Source organism: Trachurus trachurus, assembly GCF_905171665.1.
Source record: "Trachurus trachurus genome assembly, chromosome: 5".
NCBI lineage: Eukaryota > Metazoa > Chordata > Actinopteri > Carangiformes > Carangidae > Trachurus > Trachurus trachurus.
In genome coordinates, this window is record NC_139896.1 from 28,418,439 (window position 1) to 28,433,665 (window position 15,227).

General features: G+C 41.1%; 2 protein-coding genes across 3 annotated transcripts; one reads left to right on the forward strand and one right to left on the reverse strand.

Annotated features, from left to right (window-relative positions):
- Positions 1-426: 426 nt before the first annotated feature.
- On the forward strand, positions 427-9,930 carry rab44 (RAB44, member RAS oncogene family). 2 transcript variants are annotated; one of them, XM_083971978.1, is made up of 9 exons: positions 427-3,327; positions 4,139-4,176; positions 4,701-4,789; positions 4,881-5,006; positions 5,088-5,169; positions 7,509-7,623; positions 8,540-8,638; positions 8,729-8,805; positions 8,927-9,930. In XM_083971978.1, the coding sequence occupies exons 1-9, from the start codon at positions 547-549 to the stop codon at positions 9,012-9,014; spliced, it is 3,495 nt and encodes a 1,164-aa protein (XP_083828104.1). In that variant the 5' UTR covers positions 427-546; the 3' UTR covers positions 9,015-9,930. The 2 variants fall into 2 exon arrangements, with proteins under 2 accessions (XP_083828104.1, XP_083828105.1); XM_083971979.1 differs by lacking the exons at positions 427-3,327; positions 4,139-4,176; positions 4,701-4,789 and having other exon boundaries at positions 4,824-5,006.
- A 1,177-nt stretch (positions 9,931-11,107) lies between these two features.
- Positions 11,108-15,144, reverse strand: trub2 (TruB pseudouridine (psi) synthase family member 2). The gene is made up of 8 exons (XM_083971989.1): positions 14,913-15,144; positions 14,612-14,749; positions 13,434-13,508; positions 12,960-13,021; positions 12,781-12,862; positions 11,985-12,057; positions 11,765-11,901; positions 11,108-11,684 (listed from the first exon to the last, which is right to left on the reverse strand). The coding sequence occupies exons 1-8, from the start codon at positions 15,028-15,030 to the stop codon at positions 11,359-11,361; spliced, it is 1,011 nt and encodes a 336-aa protein (XP_083828115.1). The 5' UTR covers positions 15,031-15,144; the 3' UTR covers positions 11,108-11,358.
- Between the last annotated feature and the right edge of the window lie 83 nt (positions 15,145-15,227).

Below are 15,227 nucleotides of genomic sequence, written 5' to 3' on the forward strand. Positions count from 1 at the left end.
ACACAAATCCAAAGAGTGCACGAAAGTGATTACACTTTTGAAAATGTAATGCTTGATACTGCAGAGAAATCTGATGCCTGCTCTGGAAACCTGAAAGACCAAATGAGTGGAGCAAACCAACCTGAATTGCTTGTGGAAAATATCAATGATCCTGCTCCGAAGGAAGAAGTTTCAGATCCTGGTGATAAACAGGATGAGCATCCTACACAAGGAGAAAATGTAGAAGATTCAGACCAGAACGATGAAGATCATCTTTTATTTAATATGAAAAATCAACAAACTACTGAAATAGAAAGAGCAGACATTGCACAAGGTCAGGTGCATGAGAATAAAGGCCAAGGAGAGGATGATGTAAAACCCTCTGCTGAACAAGCAAGTCACCAGGAGAAGGAAGGACTCAGCCCTGAAGTGGAGGAGGGTGAAAGTTCTCTTCAAACCCTGCAATCAGAAACACATGCACCTTCAGACTCACAACCAGAGGAAAATTCTGTGAAAGCCGATGACAAAAGTGACACTGACTTCAGACCCATTGGGAACAGAAGAAAAATGGGGTCTAGTCGTAGACATAAAGGACGACAGCGAGTTAAGGGTTCTGGTGCTGAAGCATACGGCAAACCTGCAGAGGAAGATGAAGGAGATATTAATGACAACGAGGACCTCCAAACACCATCATTAGCATCACAGACAATAAGTCAGGAAAATAGTGAGCATGACATTATCATGTCTGTGTCACATGACAGCTCTTTAAATACAGTGTCTCTGTCTGATTATTCTTCTGTGGTTCAGAACACTTCTACAACAACCTCTCCAGAGGCTGATCTGGAAAGTTTCATACAAATGGGAGATCCTCAAGACAACCATGATGAAAGGGAGGCTGGCTTTAAAGTGGATATGTCTGACGAAGCAATGGAAGGAGCACTGGAGGAAAAAAAGAAAGAAAGCGACAAGGACACAGACTTGTTAAGGCAGTGGGGAATTTTACAGGCCATCAACATGGTGAGTGAGTCAAATTTAAAATCAGATAGTATAGAGTTCTCTGTTACGACAGAGAAAACCACAGAAAATAGTAGTCTCGGGCAATATACAGAGCCTGAATTCAGTGTTGAGCAAGCAACAGTTTCATCAGCAAAAGAGGAGTTGTCAATAAATGAGGAACAAAATGAGAGTTTTAGCCTCTCTGAAGTCAGACTTGATCAGCCATCAGAGGATGCTGTGCATGAAGAAGAGGTAAGTCCAACAGAAATGAAGAAAATGCATCAATTTGATGACTCCTCAGTCAATTCCCAGAGCACCAATGAAGAAACTCCTCAAGGATTCAAGTCCACAGGGAACAGAAGAAAACTGGGGTCAAGCAGAAGGCACAAAGGAAGACAACATGTGCCTGGTTCTGTCACTGACCCATCCACCAGACTTAAAGAAGTTGTAGAAGATACCTGGGATGATAAAGCTTGGAAAGTAGAAGAAATACCACCAAGAACAGAGACAACAAGGCAAGATGGAAGAAAGGAAGAGGAAAATATGCCAGGAGAAGATACAACATCACAAAATATTATGGACAGCAGTGCAGCTGTGACAACAGACACACCTCTCAGGTTAGATGAAAACAGTTTTTTCAAATCCACTGAGGAAGTCAGTCAGGAGGAAGAGAAACACACAAAAAAGCCAGAGGATTTAACTCTGCTCACAGTGTGTGATACTGTTAAAACAGACTTGATACAATCTGAGGAAGCTTCAGCAGACAGATCAGTGGATGTACAAGGGCCTGGACAGGTTGAAGTCAGAGAAGAATGTGAAGACGTGGGAAATACAGAGTCATGGGCTCCCTTTGCCACTGATCAACATTTAGGACCAAATCCAGCTATAGATATGTCTGAGGTAAGTGGGATTTCTAAAGCCACAGACACATGGGACAGCCAGCAAGATAAACAAGAGGGGACACCTGTAGATAACAGTGAAAATTTGCAAGGAAAAGTTAAACACAAGAAACGGAAGATGGGCTCTACTCGTAGGTCTCTACTCGATAGAAAACAAGATGGAGAAATTGACAACAAAGATGAAATAATTGAAAGCAACTTGGACATTGAGGTTGATGTGAGAAGTCTTGACAGGGTGGAAGAGTTATTGATCGGAACAACAGAGGCGTCACAAGGGGAAAATACACAACCATTACTGAGAAATGTGCACGAGGAACAACAGAAAACGAATGAAACTGAATCTCAGAGACAAATGCCACAAAGTACCTCAGACCTGGAGACTGTAGAGAGCAATTTGAAACCAGGCATAGATCAGTCAATGTTTCTCTTTTCAAAACAGTCAGCCTCCTACAATGAGGAGGCTGTTAATCCTGTTGCGCTTGTTCACGAGACTGATGTAAGGGATCGTGAGGGAAATGTAGAGGTTAGTGTTGAGCCACAACAGCTAGATGATTTTGCAAACACTGAAATGCAAACAACTTCTGTGGTCACTAAAAGAAACAGACGCTCAGTAAATCAGCATCTGTCTTCAAATACCCAGGATGCTACGAGCACTGAATCTGGTGTCGCATTGGAAGGTTCTGAGACTGCACAAAGTACACAGCATGATGAGCAAAGTCCAGAGAGCATAAAAGCAAAGCAGGACGAAGCTTTGAAACCAACAGAAGCACTCATTGCGGGTGTGGCAGATTTGGAAAAAGCAAAAAGTGGGTTCAGAGGAGGAGCTGGAGAAGAACTTGCCCAAGCAAGTGAACAAGAACCAAACAGTGGGAATACAGAAGACCCAAATTTCAGTGTGACCAGCAGGAGAAGAAAGTTAGGTTCCACTCGCAAGAATCTTGGGTCACGATCCCATGGAAAAGACTTACATCAAAATCAAGAGGTGGCTGATGAGGCAACTGCCACAATCATTGGGGATGATTTGACTGAGGACGTCTCGGGAATCGAAAAAACAGTTGTGCAGGTTCACACCGACTCCGAGCAAAGGAAAGAAAGAATATTTGAAGCAGTGGAGAGTAGCCACGCTGGTGAATCTCAGTCAAAACCTATGGCTCACCAGATAGTTGAAGAAAAACCTGATTCTCCAACTCAGCTGGGAGAAAAAGAGCTTCAGCTAACTCCAGATCACCTCCAATCAACACCACAAACATCTCCTAAACATGATGTGCCAGAATCAGCTGGAGGAGGGAGAAGAAGAAAAATGGGGTCTAACCGCAAGTCACGTGGACATCAGCACTTGGAAGACCAAAGTGTGAGAAAGGATAGGACAGGAGACGCAGAAACAGGGAGAGATATCACTAGCCTGGCACCTGAAGAACACTCAGCACCTGGGGGCCTGGAGAAAATATTAGAGGTAAGCAGCAAAGCAAAAATGTTTTGTGTGTGATTCGTTTGTGTAGATTTACAATTAGAGTCTAGCTGCACTTTCTTTTTCATTTTTATTGTGCTAGATTTTCTTAACAAATGAATAGAGGGCAGAAATTATTTCTGTGACATGTAAACTTACTTGACATCTTTTATTAGAGTTTCTCTTTGAAACTTTGACTACACGGATTCAACCAAAAACCACACAGTCTAACTACATTATTAATTCACTTCCGTGTTCCTCCGTTGTGAATATCTATCAATTCTCGGTGGAAGAAGCAGTAGAAGTGTTCTTTGGCACAGTGTGCTGCACTTCCTATTTGTATAAAACCTCTTGTGCACTGGTCAAGTGTTTGTTTCAAGAAGCACATCATGACACAATGAACCAAAATGAGGAACATGTGGTCCGCACAACAGGTTTCACATAGTGAAAAAGAGAACATCAACGTGTATCTGTCTCTGGATCTCCGTGCTGCTGTTTGAGTTTCACACACTTACATGACACAACTGTATAGATACCAGTAAAGATGATACCAGTAAAGATGTGAAATGATCTAAAAGCATTACGTGCAAAACTGGACCACAATAAGTCATTTGTGTAAATGTTTTTCTCACAATAGACAAAATGTCATATTGTTGAGCTTGTAACATCACTGATCAGTGCAAACAATACACATTCCAATTCAATTGGACATTATCCTTTTTATCATGTGGGAAACAGCATGTTCAAGATTAAATATGCAATCAGACAAGAGCCTCCTCAGCTCAGTCACCTGATGACTGTTTTTTTTTGTCTGCAGGTTGGTGACAGTAAACAGGAAGCATCATCCAACATCAGGTGAGTCCAACATGTTGAAAGAAATACAAACACTGCAGCCTCCGAGGTTTGCCTAAATACCTAATTAGCTTTGCACACTTAACTTTTAGCCTATCTGTTATAGGTATTCAGAGAATAATCTTAATTTATATCAACATGATTCAACATGCGCGAAGGATGATAACATCAAGAATTCAAGCCATTTCATTCTGAAGCAAACGCAACTCAATTTCTTCATCTATTAGCGTGTCTTGTCTCTCTTGTGCTTTTTACTGCATCTGCTACATGTCCTTATTGTACAATCAATTCCATTGTAAGGTCAATGTGATTAATAATTTAGATAATAAAGATGAGAAACAAGTACTAAACCAGTTTGAGTAAAACTTAGTGGATGTAAAGGGCGTGGGCCAGAGAATAACCCATTGACCCATTTTTTTGGGCAGATCCCGATCATGTACGGAATATTTAAACTTTCCTTCCTGGTGTTTGTTGCTTAATTTTGGTCTTAGAAGTCTTCTAATTAAGTCTGATCATCTTTTCCACAGTGGGAGGGCATCTAATCGGGTGAATCCTTTTCAGCGTCCCCAGGATGAATTCCAATTTGGTCAACAAAGTCAGAAGAAGGTGTCATTCGGTAAGCAGAACATTACTAATCGCAGTCAGCCCAGTATACAAAGGTTTGATGTGTGACAAGTACAGGTGAGTGTTTTTTGTTTTCCTTTCAGCGGAGGCAGACGTCAGATCAAAAAGCTACAACGTAATGATGGTTGGAGAAAGCAGCGTAGGAAAGACCTCCTTCATGAAGAGGGCTCAGAGTGGGAAGTTTTCTTTAGACCTACCTGCCTCTGTTGGTAAGATCCTGACCTTTATCTACTTATTTGCTCAACTCTGGATAAACATACAGAATAATGATACATGGATGTATTTTATAGGCCTTGATTCCTGCACGTGGACCGTGGTAGTGGATGGAAAGCCTGTGGTGCTCAAGATATGGGACACAGCAGGTCAAGAAAGGTATGTTTCCTTTTTACTCAATCATAAAGGATAAATGTGTGATTCCTGTTTCCCAGCCTGTTTTTCTCGACATAGGTACGTATGTTGCATACAGTATGTAGTAAAGGTGATTGTCTTGCTGTATATTTCATGAGGGAGAATCAATTAGAATATCATATGTATAATGTATGTTTTATGATAGGATCAAAATGATAGGTACAATTTTACATTTGATATGACATCATCTTTTAAAGTTAAATCCATATTTAAGACATTTAAGATACAGGCTTCCCAACAGCAACGTCCAATACCAAGTCAAAAATTATTACAAAGTCCAGACTCATTTTTAATATGAAATAAATGAAGATCTCAACTTATTACATCCACTGTTAATAATAACAGTTTCAGCTATTAGTCTGTTGTTGATCAGGTAGATTCTTGTGGATGTAGGAGCTGCCAATAAAGAAGAAAAACTTAATTCCTGACATGTCTAGAAGCCCTTCATGATGACCTGGCTTGTTGCTGCAGATCTGTTGCCGTTGTGGCTTTGAAGCACATTATGATTTATTTGCTCATGTCAAGATTATGCATATTTGCAAACAAGTAGAAACGTCGGTAAAACAATGCATGAATAGAGAGATCTTAATTGTGACATCACAGCACGTGTGACTTGCGATACAGTGGAGCAGCAAGAAGGTTCTGGGTTTGAAACCAAGGCCTGGGACACTTTGAGGTCCAGCAGATGTATGTGGGTGGATAGAGTTCTGCTGATGTCTCTGACAGGGACGCACCAATCCGATATTAAGGTCATACTGGCCCAGATATTGACAAAATAACTAGTTCTGGTATCAGATAAGGTGGCCGTTCCATGACGCCGATCTGTTCACTTAGATTTTATGTTTGTGACCCGTGCTAAATCACGTGTCAGCAGCACATGCAGCATGCCGTTAGACAACAAACAAACACAGAGCAACGACCTTTTACAAAGTTGGGAAAGTAATGTTAAAGGGATAGTTTAACATTTTGGCCATTGCCATAATCCCTATAGTTTTAAGAATAAGTTTGTTACCTTTAATTGTCAGTGCAAGCTATTTTTAGATCGGCAGAGCAGAGCCGCAAGCTGCTCAGAGCTACGCTACGGAGGCTCATGAGATTTCTTGGTTTCCCTCATCAAACTCCAAAACGCTCTTGTGGACAAGTTGTGACTTCCACATTCACCACTCTATGAGATAATAACGGAACGTTACGAGACAGAGTTGTTTTTGAGGTAAATTCATGATGCGTGTTTCCGTAGGGGGCAGTTTTTTGGCAAGCAGTCTCTGCATTTGCCTTAAAAACAATTCTGTGAGTTTGATGAGGGAAACCAAAATATCCCATTCACCTCCGTAGAGTAGCTCTGAGCAGCTCGCGGCTCCGCTCCTAAGACTATATGGATTATGGCAATGGGCCAATTTGCCAAAATGTTGAACTATCCCTTTAAAGTCAAGCCTTCACTGTCCTCCACATAGCAAAGTATACAGTTTATTAATTCAACAGTGGCCCAGGTATGTGTATCCAAGCTGGACTGGTTGGCACTCATTCACCATATCTGTAGAGAAGGCATCATTGTCAAAAGTACAAGGTGTTATTTTGTGGTTTATGATGGCCTAAATGTTCTGCCAAGTGCACCGTGTCTTTTTATTCCCGGAAATGGCTGAGGACTTTCTGTGTACAGATGTGGGTAGCTACTCTGGTGACTCAGGACAGGTTGTCTCTGACAGGGTGTTCCTGCCCCAAGGGCTTTTTTCACCACCCAGTCTGACGGCAACATCCAACATTCTCAGCGGCGTGTAGCACCTCGGCAGTCGGCCAGGAACTGTGACAAGCACACGTGACAATGCTTGTGTAACCTTTATGTACTTGTCATTGTAGCCAGATAGTGTTGCAGCCTCCTGAACAGACCACATCATGACAATGCACTCGAAATACTGTGGAAGTGTTGATGAATCTTTGAGGGGCTGGTTCGAACCTGTCTCAGAACTGGTTTTGCTCTCATCTCAACAACAGTGTTTGGTTTGCTTGAATCGTCACAACAGACGTCTCAGCAGCAGTGTGTGTGCGTGGAGTGTGTGGACATGTTGTTTACATACAAGGTTTAGAAAACTCAACCAACAGATAGCATGAGATCACCAGAAAACACACTTTCGACATCTGCTGCCAGTCATCATCACACTGTTTCTCACAACATTACAACATGTGTTAGGTTCACCAGTGAATGTGATGAACACTCATTAAAATGTGCTAGTTTTGTGAAATCGGTGGACAGGATGTGAAATCTCTGTGCAGACTGGCTCTCATCACTTTCTCGACTCTCTTCAAAGGTTTCACAGCATCACAAGACAGGTTTTTCATAAAGCCCATGCTTTTCTCTTGATGTATGACATCACGTCCACTCAGAGCTTCTCCGCAATCAGCTTCTGGGCAAACTCTATTCAGGTATGGTGTATTCAGAGCCTCAGTCCACTTCAGTTCACTGTGTGTGTGTACTGTTGAAATGTGTAATCATGTCTCTGTCATGTCTCTTTTTTTAATTTCTCTTATTTAGGGAGCAGACATAATTTGTGTTTAAATGATCATTATGCCATACAAAACTCTCTCTCTCTCTCTTTTGCTTTAGTTAAGACACTTCTGACACCCAGTTTGATTGTTGTCAATAGTGAGCTTTTTTATATGGTTGTAAATTATACATTTCACTGTAGCTTTGCAACTGATGCAACTGCATGAACAAAGAACTCCAACAGAAAACACAAATGAACAAACATGCAGCAACACAGGCTTGGTCATTCCACAGAGAGGTTTTTACTGCAGCTCCAGTCCTACAATCTTTATATTATGAGCAAAGGATGCTTATAAACATCATCATTTCATTTATCACTTTTTACACACACATATTGTACATATACATACACACATCTATCTATCTATCTATCTATCTATCTATCTATCTATCTATCTATCTATCTATCTATCTATCTATCTATCTATCTATCTATCTATCTACCTACCTACCTACCTACCTACCTACCTACCTACCTACCTACCTACCTACCTACCTACCTACCTACCTACCTACCTACCTACCTACCTATCTATCTATCTATCTATCTAATGTGAAAAAAAGATAAATGAACTGCACCGTCCTCTACATAACATCTAGTGTGAAATACATCTTGTCCAGGTGTTGCAGGCAGTGCTTAGAGAAAAAGAATCTTAAACTTGTTTGTCAGGATTTACTGCACATATCCAGATCAACATCAGAAACACTTGACCCTCTCCATGAAGACAGATGAGTCTGTGAAGCTGCCTGCATGGTGATCCAAACAATAATCAAACTAATCCATATTTCTTGCAGGAGGGGGCTGCAGAAGACGTGTCCATTTTACTTCTGGGGAATAAGTCTGACTGTGCAAAAAGGAAGGTTCAAACCCAGGAGGGAGAAATTCTCGCTAAGGTGTGAAACACTCTGACTCTTACAGTTCATTTGATAAGCACAGATAATAAGTAAATAGTTGTAATGATCACAGCTGTTCTCCGTCTGCAGGAATACGACTATGGATTCATGGAGTGTAGCGCCGCCACAGGCGAAAATGTGATTCAGTCCTTGGAAACTGTCGCCAGGTAATAAAACTCTCACTGATATTCTGTTTGATTTGCGACATCTGTCACATCAGTGTTTGTGCTGTAAATTGAGTGGTCATGATATCTGCTGATTGCGGTGTTGTCGTCGTGTTTTTGCCAGGATGTTGAGTCAAAAAGTTGACACAGCAGAGGAAGAGCTGGTGTTACACAAAGAGCCCCCAAAGAAGAAAAAATCAGGATGTTGCTGAACAGATGTGGTAAAATCCCTGCACACAGTGGACGTTCTGGACCAGCTGTACATCGCAAACTACATACTCAAACCAATCTTTATATCCTGTGTGTTGTATTAAGTTACACAAATGTATATAAATTTCCTTTGACATTTAGCTATTTTATTATTTCTACCAAAGCTTTAATCAGATTGCTAAATTATTGATTTCTTGTGGTCCTAATTTAATTGAAATGCTGAGTTGAATTGTTACAAGGGACAATGTAAGATCAAGAACATCCTGCACTTAGTTGCGAAACACATCCTGTTAAATCTGCAGAGGCGATATGTATTCACTCTACACAGTGATGTATATATTATACAGCTGGTGTAGGCTTTCTGTAATCAGTTAACTGTTGTAACCATGGAAACAATGACATGAATAATTGATTTTTTAATCTTGCAGCATTCTACTTTATATTTTGCAGTATATGGCCTGATTTTACATTCAGTTTCTTTCTTGCAGTGTAATACTGGTGCAATTGAAAATGAAGTGAATATTTATAGAGGACCTTTGCAGATTCAATTATTCATCTCATTTAATACTTCAGCACTTTCTCACGTCTGAGATAGAAAAAAATCTTCTGTGTTGTACAGCTGTTGAATGTTCTGCAATGATTTTACTTAAGTTAAGTGCACATTTTAATGTCATGAAACTTACATGTAATGCAGTTTGTATATTTACGTTTTGCTCTCTGCTTCATTTTAACAGGCATATTAGCTCAGAGGCTACAGTGTGTAGCATTCTATATTAAAACATGCAATACGCCTGAGAACAAATGTAAATCTTTTTTTATTTTTGTTGCTTTGTTAAGTACACAAGGTCCAAAAATTGTAATCAATTTATTGTGATTATTTATATCAAATGAGTAGTGTCTACATTACAGTTGTCACAAAGCTGCCAGGTTGGCCTTATAATCATAAATAAAATTTGCTTCTATAACTAAAGATACTTTTCAGTGAAATTATTTCTGGACTTCCAATATAAATAATTTTACATTTTTGTTGATTTCCCTGACTTGTTTGACTGAGCAACTTTAATCAGGTTGTTCTAATGTCCTGTCTCATTCTTAATGAACCTCCAGAACAATGACTTGTGCGCTCTCGTACTTCATTTGTGTCCTTGTGGAAGTTATGTGTTTTCCTGACTGACAAAGACGACAGTGTTCCCACTGGAACAACAAGTTCTTTAGTGGTGCGAAGGACACGGCAACAATGGCGCCACAGGAATAACCTCATCCCGTCCCCAAAGGAGCTTTTGTGGAAAACAGAAACGCTGAGACATCATCAGACGGTCGAGATGATTACACCAAATCTGATATTAGTGGCTGCAGCTGACTTCACTCGTTATATTTATGCATCAGGAAATATATTCTCTTTGCCACAGTTATCCTGTTTGAGGCTGGAACTGTTTTGCTAAAATACGCAAGGTCAGAAAACCTGTCACCACTTTATTGAATGGATCTGTGGTGGAGAAGTCAGAGGACTTCCCAAATAATTCCCCACATTTTCATTCTCCTGATAAAGACAGACTGGGTCAGAAATGACAGTTGTGTTCCCTGTTTAAAAGAATAAAATAAAATAAAAAATGCTTGGCCCAGTAACTGCATTTGAATCCTTGGTGTGAGTGTCTGGAATAAGCCCACAGGCTTCCCTTTGTCTCCAATGTCTGGAGAGAACAATGTAGTGGTACTAACTACAGGGAAAATAGAGACAGTGATCAATTAGTAAACTTCCAAATGATTAATTCCCCTTCACTGCTTCCTACCCAGAAGACAGTGGGAGAACTTGTTGACAACTTTGTGGAAATTTGCTGTTGTCCAGGAAATGACTGGTTTAAAACTACATCACACAAGTCACTGAAATAAAAATTACTTTTACTTTCAGCCACTTGGGGGAGTACTTGAGCAGATGAAGCAGGTGAACTATTCATCTACAAACCTTTATTAGTGCTTCACTCAAGGAGCCAGACACTTTCTATTACTGTAGTGTGTTCCACGTCCTGTTTGCTCACATTCATCGACCAGTGACACAACTAAAAGGAATTGTAAAGATTCGCTAAATTATTTTTAAGTTTATTTCAAGATAAAAAATGAAACACTTACATAAAGATTTGGTAAATATATATATACATTCTGGTGAAAGTACTGGAAGATAGACAATAAACAGACAGTTTTAATATTAAATAGATGCATCATGTAAGGAAATAGAGATACTTTCTCTTTCAGATCTCATTCTCATCTTAGCTAAACCTAAAGTGATGCTGTTTCCTCACTCAGAAAGTCAGTAGAGCAGTCCCATAAGTAACACTGACAGCATTTCATTTAATTTTTAATTTCTGCTGCCATTGCTTCTTCACTGCTTTCACTGTGTTGACTTGCTGACATCTTCTCCTCTGGTGGCTGTACTCCTGGTGTCGTCGTCTGGGATTTGGAGCGCTGCCTATGTTTCCTAGAGGAGCGGTATTGCTGGATGGCCTGCGTGATGTCAGAGGCAGTCCAGTGGTGATGCGTCAGGGCGTCCTGCAGTGTAAAAGGTCCGTCTCTGGTGCGTCTCACTCCTTTACACACTGCAGTGCTGCGCAGCTCAAGTCCTATCTCGTGCACAAGTTTGCACAAATATTTCTGAGTTTCATTCAGGCACTGCACCTCTGTAAGAACGTGAGACAAAACATTTGTTTTTACATTGTAAAATGAGATGTTAAAGTGTATCCGACTGAAGATTGTTTACCTAAAGTGAAGTTCGGGGGCTGGAAGTGAAGGCAGCGTATTCCTGTCAGAATAGGCTCCGACTTCCCCTCCGGACCCAATAAACCCTTTACAGCCAGCTCATAGGCTTCCTGTGAGCGCATGTCTACACTGGAATACCTGCATGGAAAAAAAAAGAGGAAGTCAGGGACAAAAGCAGTAAATGAGGGAATGTGAATCCATGCGAGATGTAGTTATCATACATGAATAAGGCCTTCTGATTGGCTCCCTGCAGCATGGCCAGTACTCTGTTCAGCTTATCCAGTGTGATGTGATCTGTTGAATGGAAACAAAATTCAAAGTTGCTTTACCATCGCTGTATACATGGCACAGAGAAGAATACATAATATGTATAATATGTATGTTTATGAAAATATAAACAATAAACAATATTTCAAGGTTAGACTGAGTAAACTAGTGACACTAAATAATATGCACATGTACACTAGATAAAAGGCAACTAATCACATATTATAAGGAGGTCCTCTGTGTGTATGTGCACGCATAGTGTGTGTTGGTCTGTGTGGCTGTGTTTCATATAAATGTATGGGAGATAGAGGTTAACTACAGATACCAGAGGAGTCCCCGATTAATTAATTGACTTCAGCTGTGGCTCTGGCCTGAGGCTCAGAGGTTGCCAGGGCAATTTGAGGGGGTTGCCCCGACGATAAACAGATGAGGGCGGTTTTCTGACTTGGTGCTGGTTTCACATTTGGGCTTATTGTGACAAAACAGTAGCGCATTGATATGATATTTGGTGTTTCTAGAGTAAACATTATAGCGTTAACAACACTCAGTTCCTCTCAGATAATCTTTGTATTGGAGTCAATGGGCAGCAGGAAGAGACCTGGCTGCACTCAGAGGCTCACTGTTTAAATTCTTTAAATTTAGCATTGTTGGAGAGAGAGGACAAGTTTGTCTCCAACTTGTCTACAGCTGTAAAGGTCAGTGCCTTGGAGTGTGACAAATACAACTGTGTGAAAAGGTGAGGCCTCCTACCATAGGTGGACCTTTCCACCACACGACCCGTGTAGGAGAAATCATCCGTGGCAGTCCCAAACTCTCCCTCCAGCGTGTAGTCCTGAAGTATATCACACAGAATCAAACCCGTTTACACTGTGCCTCCATTTCATCGTACTGTCATTTATCACATGAAACTAATGGAAATCGAGGGTTACCCTGGTGACTCGTGTTCTGTAGAGATCGTTCAGGACCTTATTGCCATTACCCACTGCAAGAACTGAAGAAAAAAATGCAGTGAATATTGGGAGAGGGGTCACCCCTATGTTCCCCGGGTCCTATGTTCCCCGCTGTGTATGTGACCGGGGAACATAGAACCCTTTTTTAGAAAAAGGCTCCTATGTTCCCCGGTCACCCATGGAACATACAATTTTTGGTCCCATAGAGTTGTGACTTTGAGTGAGAAGTGGAACTGCCCCACTGGTTGGGTTTAGGCAATGAAGAAAGGAGTTGGTTAAGTTTAGTAAAAAAGACCAGGTAGAGGCTAGACAGGCCAGATAGATGGAGAGAATCCAGATAAGTAGAGAGAGTCCATCGACTGGCAACAGCAGGGAACAGAGGTACGCTCCCATTGTGAGAGGCAACAAGTAATTACAAGACAATGACTGGAACTAAATACGCAACATTCCCACCTAGAACACCAGAGGAAAAGGCATCCAGGCGATGTCCCACCCCGACTCGAATACGCTGGAATTCCGGTCCAGTCACTGAAACAGAAAAAAACTTGCTATTGACTCACGTACAGTCAGGAATGTGCACAAACATAACAGCTGCACTTTAATGTAATTCAGTCACACCGGCTGTAATTAAACTTCAGACGTCACTAATGGGCCATCAGACCTCATCTCATGCGTTATCTATTTTAAATTAGACCAGTGATTCTGGACAGGCCACGCTGGGTGGGTGAAGCTGAAGCTGAGCTGACCTCTTCCAGAGCACACACGCTGACATATAATCAAGTTAATTGTTGAATTTTAATATTAGCGAACACATTACTATCATTAATAACTGTTCTGACTGAGCCTCTGCTGCTCTAACAGGTCAGAATCTCTTAAATCTTTTTTATTCCTCCAAAACTTAATCTAATCAGGAAAATACATGAGAAACATACAAAGTTACTAGACCGTGTTAAATGTGTAAATACGATAGTGAACAAACAATCTTTTTTAAACCATGATTACACAATTATTGTTTTGGTCCACACTGAAACATAATTAAGTCATCAAAAGGGCAGTCAGCCTCTTGGCTAGTGACATCAATGGAATCTAATTGGAGTTAGGATATATTAAAGTTTAGAGTGAAGTTAATCATACCAGACTGGATGTGTGACATCAAGCTTAAAAAGATCAAGATTACCTTGTTACAAGAAGCTTTTATGTGAATACTGAGATCTCAAGAGGATGTGATGGGAGCTGTCTTTCAGGTGGAGACATAACAGTGACGTGGCCGAGTCTACAATGACCCTGCAAGCTTTAAAATCACACAGCTGCAGGCCTTGGGGAATAACTGGAGCATCTTAAAGCCTATGTTCATTATGCGACCATACACATATCATGGCGCATTGCATAATGGAGCATACACAACTTGGAGCTCACTATCATCAAGGGGGAAATGAATTCCCTTTTTTCTATCGAGGTATTGTATTGGGTAATTACAGTAAACACCACAACTCACACAACAACGCAATGCAACATGTAAATCTACGACAAACAGAATGACTTCAATGGAAATGTGCCCTTTAGACTGGTCCAGTGTTGGTGACCACATCAAAACTATGTGATTTTATAGAAGACACATGCAGGACACATACCCAGAGGACTTTTGGACAATGCAGGCACAGAGGCTGCAGACAGGGTGAGTCCCTTGGGTGCCTCGGCATCACTGCCTCCCGGGTGGGACAGGAAACGGACCTCTTTTGGACAGGGCAGGGACGGTGCAGCGTTCAGACCTGCAAACCAACACACACAGAGGTCAGCGGGTGGTCGCATCCACGTTCAACTGCAGGGAATAATGTGTTTGACAAGATAATCCGCACATTGGCTCCAGTATGTTTCCATTTCACTACCGACACAGACGTCTAACACAGAGAGGGGGAGGTGTGTTATTCTCACCTTTAAGGAGGTTTGACTCGATGTTATCCCGGACCAGTTTCCAGTGAACACCGGGGCTTTTATACACACAAAATAGACCCTCTAACCTCCTAAACATGCGACCAGCGGGAGTAGCCATTGCGTTTCTAATGTCAAGTCATTCCGACTTCTTGAAAAATACAGATTTGGTCATTTTTAGATCTAGGTTAGTTTAGCCAAGGCAGAGTTCGTCTTCCATTCACTTCCATGTACGCTACGCATGTGGCTGACACTAGTTATAAACATCCAACGGGGCTACACCGCCGTCTGCTGGACCGGATGTATGGATGAAAGGTT

What these genes read in the sequence shown, in the direction of transcription:
- trub2 (XM_083971989.1), bottom strand. Translation starts at nt 15,030, where the DNA reads ATGGCTACTCCCGCTGGTCGCATGTTTAGGAGGTTAGAGGGTCTATTT. An exon ending in CGAGTCAAACCTCCTTAAAG is followed by an intron (nt 14,750 to 14,912) that starts GTGAGAATAACA and finishes GTTGGTTTGCAG; the next exon opens with GTCTGAACGCTGCACCGTCC. An exon ending in GGTGGAAAGGTCCACCTATG is followed by an intron (nt 12,058 to 12,780) that starts GTAGGAGGCCTC and finishes TCCATTCAACAG; the next exon opens with ATCACATCACACTGGATAAG.
- rab44 (XM_083971978.1), top strand. Translation starts at nt 547, where the DNA reads ATGGGGTCTAGTCGTAGACATAAAGGACGACAGCGAGTTAAGGGTTCT. An exon ending in TCAGAAGAAGGTGTCATTCG is followed by an intron (nt 4,790 to 4,880) that starts GTAAGCAGAACA and finishes TTTTCCTTTCAG; the next exon opens with CGGAGGCAGACGTCAGATCA. An exon ending in AGACCTACCTGCCTCTGTTG is followed by an intron (nt 5,007 to 5,087) that starts GTAAGATCCTGA and finishes TGTATTTTATAG; the next exon opens with GCCTTGATTCCTGCACGTGG.